This window comes from Crassostrea angulata, chromosome 1 (genome assembly GCF_025612915.1).
Source record: "Crassostrea angulata isolate pt1a10 chromosome 1, ASM2561291v2, whole genome shotgun sequence".
Classification (NCBI taxonomy): Eukaryota; Metazoa; Mollusca; class Bivalvia; order Ostreida; family Ostreidae; genus Magallana; species Magallana angulata.
In genome coordinates, this window is record NC_069111.1 from 38,901,587 (window position 1) to 38,912,213 (window position 10,627).

At 31.2% G+C, this 10,627-nt stretch overlaps 1 protein-coding gene across 2 annotated transcripts; it reads left to right on the forward strand.

Annotated features, from left to right (window-relative positions):
- The first annotated feature begins 974 nt into the window (after positions 1–974).
- LOC128162737 (uncharacterized) lies at positions 975–7,910 on the forward strand. 2 transcript variants are annotated; one of them, XM_052826119.1, is made up of 4 exons: positions 975–1,585; positions 1,690–1,847; positions 2,638–2,821; positions 6,236–7,910. In XM_052826119.1, exons 1-4 carry the CDS (start codon positions 1,033–1,035, stop codon positions 6,238–6,240), a joined length of 900 nt encoding a protein of 299 aa, XP_052682079.1. In that variant the 5' UTR covers positions 975–1,032; the 3' UTR covers positions 6,241–7,910. The 2 variants fall into 2 exon arrangements, with proteins under 2 accessions (XP_052682079.1, XP_052682151.1); XM_052826191.1 differs by having other exon boundaries at positions 1,696–1,847.
- The last annotated feature ends 2,717 nt before the right edge of the window (positions 7,911–10,627 follow it).

The window sequence follows — 10,627 nt, forward strand, 5'->3', positions numbered from 1 at the left end:
TAAAATACAATAACTAGCTAGTACAATGTAGTTGAAGATGAATATGTACCTATGTGCATATTCTAATATATAATTTGATCGTTTTATAAAGTGAAGGAGCAGAACTAAAATAAAGAGAACTGGAAGTTAAGAGTGTACCCCTACCTAAATTTTGTTTTTCTATTTTGCATAGGATCTTATTTTTTGGTAAAAATGGTATTTCATAAGGGTATAATGTCATAGATTAGGTGTAGGAAAATAAGTGTAAAATTTGGATACAATTTATTTTATGGTATTCTTTTTTGTTTTTCTACCGAGGGGCCATATGCCACAATATTCTTTGAACACCCATATAAAACCACTGTTGCTCATGTGAGCGATGTGGCCCCATGAGCCTCTTGTTTATTTACACATTGTTTTTACCAGAATAAAACTTTTTATCATAACTGGATAATTTTCTACAACAAAAAGATCGCTTTCAATAGTTAATTGATAACGTGGAATGTCTTATTCTGCCTTTACATTCTAATCAGATGTGACTTTCTTGGATTCTGTTTCCTTCTAAAGACTTTAAAAATGGTTGTTTCTTTTTTCCATATTTTATTTTAGTTGCGTATATTTTTCAAATACATATTTCCTTCTCCGATATTCATTGTTTCATATTTATGCTTTTAACTATAATCAAGAAGTGATTTAGACTTAACTTCCAATGTATATTTACATGTGAATTTAAAAACCTTTTCATGATTTGCCTGGAATCGGAGAGAAATCATTGAAAAGAAGTACATGTAATAAACAATGGTATTTTTAGTTATAAAAAATAGGAATACACAAGAATGTTTAGTATTTTTCACATGGTTGAAAGCAGCAAACATAAAAAAAATCATAATTTTCTATATTTTACAATATGTAAATCTCGGTACAGAAACACAAAACAACTGCTCTATATTATGATATCATAGAAACACAAAACAACTGTTCTATATCATGATATGATATAATTTGACTTAGTTTAGCCAATAATGTTAATTCATTTATGTGTGATTTTATAGGATGGAAATGTTTGTGTTTTGTGTATACCTGTTTGCAGTCTATGAATTTACATCGGCACAGAATAGTGGCGGTAGCGATTTAACACCACGCCAAGTGCTTTCAGAACTGAATGATATGCATACAGATTTTCCAAACAAAATGATAAAGCCAATACTGATGGAACTAGAAAAGAAGCCGAGACTGATAAATGACATTAAAAACAAAGACTTGGAATTGAGAGCTGCACACGACACCAATTCTGTAATCAAATTGAATCCCGTAAACATGACATCGGACACAGGTTCAATGCAAATCTCACATGCTGCCAAGTCGGAATTCCAGATTAAACCACAAAGATCAAATGAAGTAATATCTCTTAAACGAAATGCATTAGAAAAAGTATCAACGGATCTGTCTAAACAAAATAAAATATATATTCTGAATTTACCCTCTCGAACATTCCAAGAAAATGATATCGAAGCTAATAATAATCATGGAATTATTTATGATGTTCCAAATTCTGTGAGGAAACTTCAAATAATATCATCAAACGCAGCTGATAATTTGCCTCAAGGTATTCTTTATTCAAAAACAAATACTCAGCCTCGGCTTGAAACTCTATTTTCAGCATTTCAAGCATACCTTGAATTATTGAGCCTTAATCAATACATAATTTAGTTACAGGTTCTTTTACAATAACAAATCAACAAGCCCAGTTGGTTGCAGGACCCACAAGTGTCAATAGGATAACAAATCCTAGAAGAGTTGTTTTGCTCCAGCGGATTTTACCGAGGAGAATAGTCCTTCCCTCAACAAACATAATACCAGTTTTTAATGTGAGTGAAGTATTAATAGCATTTTTACTCTTCATACTCACACTTTAAAGGGGCATGGTCACGATTTTGGTCAAATTTTGTTTTCTTCTGTTTTTATTATTTACAATGCCTTAGGTATGCATTTCCAAAGACCAAATAAAATTGGAGAGTCAGTAGTGAAGTTATAAGCATGATACAGGGCTCACAAATCTTTGTTATGTAAACATGGCTCGTGCCCTGTTTTTGTTTACATTTGTTCAATATACCGGTTAAAGTTTTTTTTTTCAAGCTGATCTTTCAATTTTTTTTTATTCATTTTAAGCATAAAGCAACATATCTTAACGTTTACCATATTTATTTTCGGTTTAAAACTTCAGTATTCACTTCAACGTTCAAAATGTGAACAAAAGCTTTGTTTACATAGCAATGAATTGTAAACTCTGTAACTCTGTAACTCAACGAATGACACTTAAAGTTTGGTTGCCTGTTAAAAATGCCTTACTGAAGCATTGTAAACATTAAAATCGGGAAAATGATTTTTGACCAAAATCGAGACCTTAATAACCTTATGAATGAGACTCCTGTTCAATAAAAATGAATACCATTTTGTGAATCAATGATTTAGGAGATTGCCAGTGTAACCTATTAACGATCAAGTCTTTCAGTTAAAAGTAAAAAAGTAAAAAAAAAGATATAAAAATATGAAGAAGAAGAAGAAGATGAGAGAGAGAGAGAGAGAGAGAGAGAGAGAGAGAGAGAGAGAGAGAGAGAGAGAATAGAAAAAATATCTAGATATCAAATTATCATGCAGAGGCCTCCTTTATTGCCCGTGTTGAGGCCCGTTGGCATAAATCCAGTGCCGATGCCTTTTTCACACCTCATACCACTCAATGAACCGGGACCGGGAACCTTGATTCCTGTTGGAATGCCTGCCCCATTGTGTTTTTGCTCTGCACAACAACCACAGTGTTGTCCACTGAAGAGAGTGCTTATCTGTAAGTATTAAGACAAGCACCAACCTTAATTTTAAGGTGAATGTTCGAGGGTTGTTTGGAAATTATTGAGACAACTCGAATATTTTCTTTTCTAATTGACGAATTTTGGTGAAAATTGGCAAAGACACTGAAGAAACGCCAACAAATAATAAAACAAAGTAATATTAGAAGAATATTTAATACTTTGTTTACGACGGTAGATAAACAAGTCGGTGATCGGAGTACCCGGCGCAGTCATGAACTCGGAGATTTAACAACTTAAACATCTACACTATAAGTGTCCGTAGAATTACAGTTAATGATAAAAGAACTCAAATTAAATATGTTCATTTTGCTATTCTTTGCGACTAACTTTTGATTAAGTTTCACTGATGTTCGAGTTGAAATACGGATATGGTACATGTAACGTGGTTGAGCCAGGCGATCTCCAAATAACACTCAAGACAGTTTCAATTAATGAATTTATTTACAAGAAAATAAATCAATATGAATATTTACAAATTCTCACCCACTTTCACCCTCACTCACACACTCACTCTCGTTCAAAAAAACTAAATGCTTAAATCTAAACCCCAAAAATTAAATTCCCTTCTTGACAACTACTAATATAAATACTAAGTAATAGACAGCTAAATGATCTTATTCATAATGTTCAGTTTTCAAACACAATTATATTGTATATTATATTCTATTATATATGTTGCCAAACGTTCACAAGAACACTTCTTGTCCACTAGTCCTATCGCTATAGGGTTTCACTTATCTCAACCATCGATATACGAACGTCTACGCTGACGGTTCAATATACACAATCACATGTCCACCCTCATCACAATTTCTGGGGCTGTAATCCTAGAACTGGTTGTGGTGTGGCGTGGTAGTGAAACAATCCTATGGATCCAAACGTGTGCTACATCGTCATCATGCTCATCGACCACTGTCACAACGCTACAAAGTCAACACTAATAAATCAACTGTATCAAAACGTACAGTATATAAATCCATGTAGGCAACAACCATAGGCAATATTATTATATTACTATAGTATATAATATCTTATAGCTGTCTATAATGATTAAAATACATATGCATGGTAACATGTAAACAAAGTTTAAACCAATATGGATTCCACTTCCGGGAACTCACTTCCGCCCAACATATTTAATTCATTTTACACAAAAAATATCTCCACAGTAGAAAAATACGTTTAAAAGGAGACGAAAAATACAAATACAAAAGGTGTTTAACGTTATCGATAGAAATAAGAATGGGGTATTTAAACTTTCTCTCCACTGTCACACCTGAGTGAACAACACAGGTAAGTTTTGTGAATGCTAGCCAAGCTATATTTAGAAATAAGTTAAACGACAAAGTTTTACTTTATATGCAAAAATAACGAGAAAACATATCGAATGCACTGTACAGTACTCACCACGGTCTGTTTTCCGTGCCCGTGTTATGCAGTAATTCATGCAGCTGTATGCATAGCCTTGCAAGTAGAAAAAATCGTGCGCCCCTCTTGCAACACGACCGCACACCTGAGAAAAATGGCTCAATTCTCCTACGTCACACCTGAGAATTGTGGGTAATACCCAGCCGGGTTTAAAATACAGGGCCGTAAAGCTAACCTGATATATGTGATTGTTACAGTACACATATATTTACCAAACAATAGAAATCTGACAACGACTTTACATTGAATTTTGACGTCAAGGCGGCGCATTGTAAACCGTCAAACTGGTGGAAATCTCAGAAGAAGACCTTTTAAAGCCACGCAATTGCTTTAAAAAGCTATACGATGACAAGAAAAGGTATAAAGCTTCAGTTCATCATATTTTTTTCACTGATTGTTTAACTAGAATTAGGCCAAAGGGATTAATTATCAAGTACTTTTGACACACAAACTGTTGTCAACAGGTCTAAAATATATAAAAAATGACTGCAGGAGACAGTCACAGTAATTAGACTTACGGGTAAAAATAACTCGATTTTTCCCTTCAAAAAAATAAGAATGAGAGAAAATGTAAATGATGACATCTAAAATGAAAACAAAAGCTGAGAAATACAGAATAATTCTTATTTCCGGTCGTTTGTAAGGTGTTTAAAACACAGGAGCAATAAGAAGCGTTAAAATGACGTTGCAAAAAGTTTGCGGTTTCGCCGGGTCACTGGACGAAGGCACGTTGGTCAGCTTACCAGGAATGATCTATTCATGCCATGGACAAGAAACTTTTCATATTGATAATCTCTATCCTATTTTACATTTTGGTGAAATTTCAAGAATTCATCTTTTTTACTAAAAGAATAAGAGAAAATGTCTCAATAATTTCCGAACAACCCTCGTAAGAGTAAGTTTTATTCGTCTTGCTAAAATATCACATTTGTCTGCAACAATGACGTAATAAGTACGGTTAATGACCAAGTCGCTAAAAGGTAGACTTTCTCTAAACAAAAAAGAAATAACACGCACCTCTCCGGCGAACCAATGTGTGTTTATACCCAGTTATCTAAGCAAGGTATTATAATTATTAAATTAGAAAATTTATAATTGATGTATTGATTTCTAAAGTACTAAATGATTTTTATGTCTCGACAATTATTTAGTCACTTAAATTGTGCATTTTCAAATTTCTTCGAATGAGTTAAGACTTAAACAGCAGTATAAAACTCATGTGAAATTGATGTGAAGCTGAAAATTAAACAATAATCATTACAAGTATAAAAATGTTAGAAAACAAAGATTCTTCACCTGATTTTTATTATGCTTTCACAATTCATCTCACGCCAGTTTGTATGTTACAGTACTGAAATTTGCTCAAGTGTGAAATCGGGTTTCCCTAGAATAACATTTGTCCAATCGCGATAAGTTGATCTTCAAAATATGCAAATTTAACTGGTTCAGTTAACAGAAAAATAATGATTAGAGATTTATATTGGTAGTTAAATATATATACTATTCATTCCCAATTTGTATAAATCAGCGTTGTACGTGTTTTGTGAAATCCTCATATACAATGTAAACTGTTTAATTACATTTTGAAGAATTTAATCTGTTTTTTTGCAACAGAGACGACGTTTATAAAACTGTATAGCGTTTAACTTAGTCACTCTTTAGCCTATGGAGGGTTGATTTTAGTAAAAAGAAACATCTTTTTTACAGGATGTAAAATCAAATCATGAGACATTAATGTGATTTTTTAAACAGTTTTGTACACATCCTGATTGTTTTTATTTGTGTGTGCATTTCAACTGGCTTTGAAATGATTATATTACCTAACCAAAGGGCTAGGTTGATTTTGATACCAAGAAAATAGATTAAAAGTAGTGAGTTTTACGATGGATATTTTACTGTGGTACAAACAAATTTTCTGTTCACAAAAAACGGTTCGCGGTAAGAACTTGCTTTCCTTGCAGATTGAATGAGTGTATAAAGAAAAGAGGGCTTACATCATATGGCAATGACCGTCAACTACAGTAAATCAGAAATCATTTCCGTCTACTGCTGAATTTTGAATCATTTTGAATGTCTTTTTATATTTAAATATGATGCTTGTGAAACGTTTTATGAATGTATTTTTTAATTGATCGTGTGATCATTTATAAATTGTTTGCAATTATATTGTTATGTAAATTTATTCAGGCATACATATACGCACATAAACCTATTGATTTCTTTGTTAAGGTTTCCATAAAATTTTGATGAAGCAAAATAAAAAGTTATACTCCTTGTTTGGTTGAAAAAAAAATGTTTAGAATAGTTCATGCTGTTAAAAACTTTGTGGTATCAATGCATTTTTCACGTTTATATGCTACTTTATCACGGTGGATAAAATAAGTTAATTACTTGATAAATGAATTAGGCCTCTAATTTTAAGTATAATTATTTTAAAATTAAGGGACAAGTTAAACGCCGAGATATTTTTTCAATATTTTGGAATTTTGCCAAAAAAGACTCGGTTGCAAATAAAAATTTTAAGACCTTAAATTTTAATTTTAATTAATAAATGATATGATAATCGAAATCAGATGTAAAAAAAACTTGATTAAACTAAAAAGTTAATATTTCGAATGAAAAATATAACGGAGTTACATTGAATCAATTATACATGTAATATTCAACAACTTCGAAACAAATTTTGATATACTAAAATTTCAAAACTGAATTAATTTCAGATGATTTTTTTTTATATTTTAAATATAGATAATTGATAGATGATAATCACTTTTAAATGTCATAAGAGACTAAATGCCATCAATAACATGTTTAAAAATGCATCAAAAAACATAAATAGGAATGCGATTTGTTGATAAAATTAGACATTAAAATGTTTATTTTGCATTCATACCACAAACCATCATGCCTTAACACCACCAACTACCCTCCAAAAACAATAAATAAAATAAACGTTTTGGTTACGAGTTAAAACACATTTAACAGAACAAAAAACTAAGAAAATGAATGCAAAAAGGTAAATGAACTTTGTGTAAGAATGAACAATATACATGTATCTAGCTAACTCATTTTCGTGATTAATCTTGAAGTTTAAAGCTGCGCATTATAATTTGTCTTACCTAATATCAATTCTGCCCAAAATAGAATTTCATTAATTGTACTTCCTTATTTTTTATTGATGATTTTAATTTGATGATTTTCATTTTTATTGATGATTTTTGGTACCAACTTTTAAATTGTGTTCTAATTTGCATCTAGTTACTTACCTGCATGTACTCTACATTGCTTGGTCTAACAAAAATAAAGAAACTGCTTGTCATCCAGCACTTCAATCAATCGATCGATCGATCGATCGATCGAGAGAGAGAGAGAGAGAGAGAGAGAGAGGGAGAGGGAGAGACTTTATTATGAAGTAGCAACTCTATACTGCTATTAAAATTGGTGTGCGATCGATTATTCATTAATTTGTATAGACAAAAATGTCAGATGTACTGGAATATTGAACTAATTATTGATACATTGAAGATGTGCTCTATAAAGATCAACCTATGAAAAAGTGGTATACTAAAATAACATTTCTAATTGTGAATACAAGTGAAATATCAAAAAATAATAAAATTCATAATGCATCACGAATTTTACTTTTTGGCATGAACATTAGGAAAAATGATAAATTATCACTGACATACCTGACATTACGTGTTGTACTAGAATTTAAATGTTTATCATATGCGTTACATGTGTATACAGAAGCGTATTAGTGATATATGATTTTTTGTTGATTTGTCTAACTTATTCGGGATATAGCGCTAAAAATTCTTTTTTTAAAATGTAAACATGGCTTGAAACTTGTTTTTTTTTTGTTTTAAAAAATCTTTAAATCTATCGTTTTCTTTTTATAAATTTATAATTATGCAATTAATCAATATTATTGTCTGTCACATCTCATTTGCTATCATGTATATTGTAATAATTTAATTTTGGTTGTAACGCGCTTTCTGATTGGCTAAAAAATTATTTTATATCGAATAAAGAATGTTGCCTCCGTCATAGTAAATCTAACGTCAAAAACGTTCCAATACGCCTAACGTTACCTTTGAATTTTGTACAATTTTACGTCATTTTATGGTCAAATGACCGTTTTTATCTACAATGAAGAGTACAAAAATTAAATTATAAGCAATGAATTCAATATTTATTAGTTTAATGCGATATAAAATGGTTTGAAACAGTTTACGCTTTTTTATAAACCGCTTACCTGTAAACAAAAATATGACACAAGTCTTAGTTATTAATCACCGATTTATCTCGCTTGAAAAATGAAAACTGACGTTAACACTTTTGTGAACATTAAAATAACATTAATTTAGTTAAGCATATTAAATCGTAAAAAAATGATGAAATCCGATGGTCTGCACTATAGTCCAATGGCCTACCAAACCAAGGTCCGATGTTTTCAGAACATGTTTGTTACGTCACGTTATCGTGACGTCATTGGTGACGCTGCAGCTATCTGTTCAAACTTGGATGATGGAGAAAAGATCGATAATGCAGTGCAGTAGAGGTGAATATTTAAGAAATGAACTCAATGTCTACCCAAGTTATACTCGTATAACCTGGGTTGGGGCAATTTACGCTTTATAATCCGCGAAGCGGATTATAAAAAAGCGTAAATTGCTCCAACCCAGGTTATACGAGTATAACTTGGGTAGATATTGAGTTCATTCCTTATAATTTAATTTTCTGGAATTTGCTGTACAAATTGAGTCCGTTTTACTTTTAAAAATGATATAAATCTGTTCAAAATTCAAACGTAACGTCAAGTGAATTAGTACGTTGGTGCATTGTGACGTGTCTTGTGACGTGCAAACCAGGTTATACAAATTTAACTAAATTTTTCTATCCAATCAAATGCCGCGTTACAACCAGAATTAAATTATTTTAAAATGATAGTATGGGAGAGAAGTTAACAGTAGAGTACTGAGATTACAAAATGTGGCAAAATATATTTGAAAAAATATGTAATAAATGAATAAATAAACAAACAAACCGGGTTTTACTGTTAAAAAAAATAAAGACTATTTGGTTCTGCTTTATTCTCAGTTCAAGTTACTTTTGTTATTCCAATGCTATTTTGTCGAATGAAGAAAAACATATTTGTGCTACGAGTCACCTATTTAAAACCACCGGGCTTTGGCGTATTACACCATCGGGCTTTTGCACCTGCACACGAACCATTGGAGGTTTGGCGGCACGATCAAACATTGGATGAATCCCATTACACTTTCGAGTCCTACAGCCTTATTAAGGATATGTTGTTGTTTTTTTATCTTTTATTCTTAAGAGCAAACAAGGTATACAAAAACTTCAATAAATATCATGCGCAGGCACATTGTGTAATTCCTTAATTTTTGTATTAGTACTCCATATAATTGTACATGCTCTCATTGAGAGGATTTTAAAAAGTGTTTTTCTTACTGGTTGTCTTGAAAAACATGTATGTAAATATATACATACATGTAAAAATTATGTTTTATTTTGGTAGATAATTGTTTATTGTATATGTAATTAAGATATATGTACGACAATAATCTCTCGAGATGGATAGATAGGGCTCATGATATTTGTATAATAATAATAATAATAATCATAATAATAATAATATCTATATATACTTGTGTACACAAAAAACCAGGAAAAACTGGTACAAATTAAGCTAGTTTAGTAATAGATAGAAATATACAGTAAATATACATGCAATGCCCTAGCTAGCTAACCCGGAGGACAAACACATCTACATACAGTCCACCGCATGGTCCCCGGGTGTAGCATATACACACATTAACAGACACTAAGTGTCTAGGGTATACAACAGTAATCACAATATATTTATTAATGTTTTAAGTTTTGGTGAATATTTCGATCAGTTTAAGTACATTGTATTGTAATTCATATCTCTTATTAAATAATTCTTCACATATTCTCTGACTTTGCGGCTTGGTTTTTCTTCTCAAATCTACATAACATCTTAAATTTGTAAATTCTATGAACAACAAAAGATATGATATTATTCAAAAATGTGCCTTAAAATTATTTTCATAATAGAAACCTATGATTACATGTTTCCACATAATATCTAGCTGCATAATCGTACACAGTTTTGACCAAATTTCTTTGACATTGTCCCATTAAAAAAATTAGCTGTTCAATATTCTCTGTTGTGTCTTGACAATAATCACAACATCTGCTGGGTCGTAACTTATATTGATGTAAAAACGAATTGCAGCTTAATATATTATTGAATTATTTGTAATAAAATTTCCATATGTTCTTATCATGTAATAATTATGTTT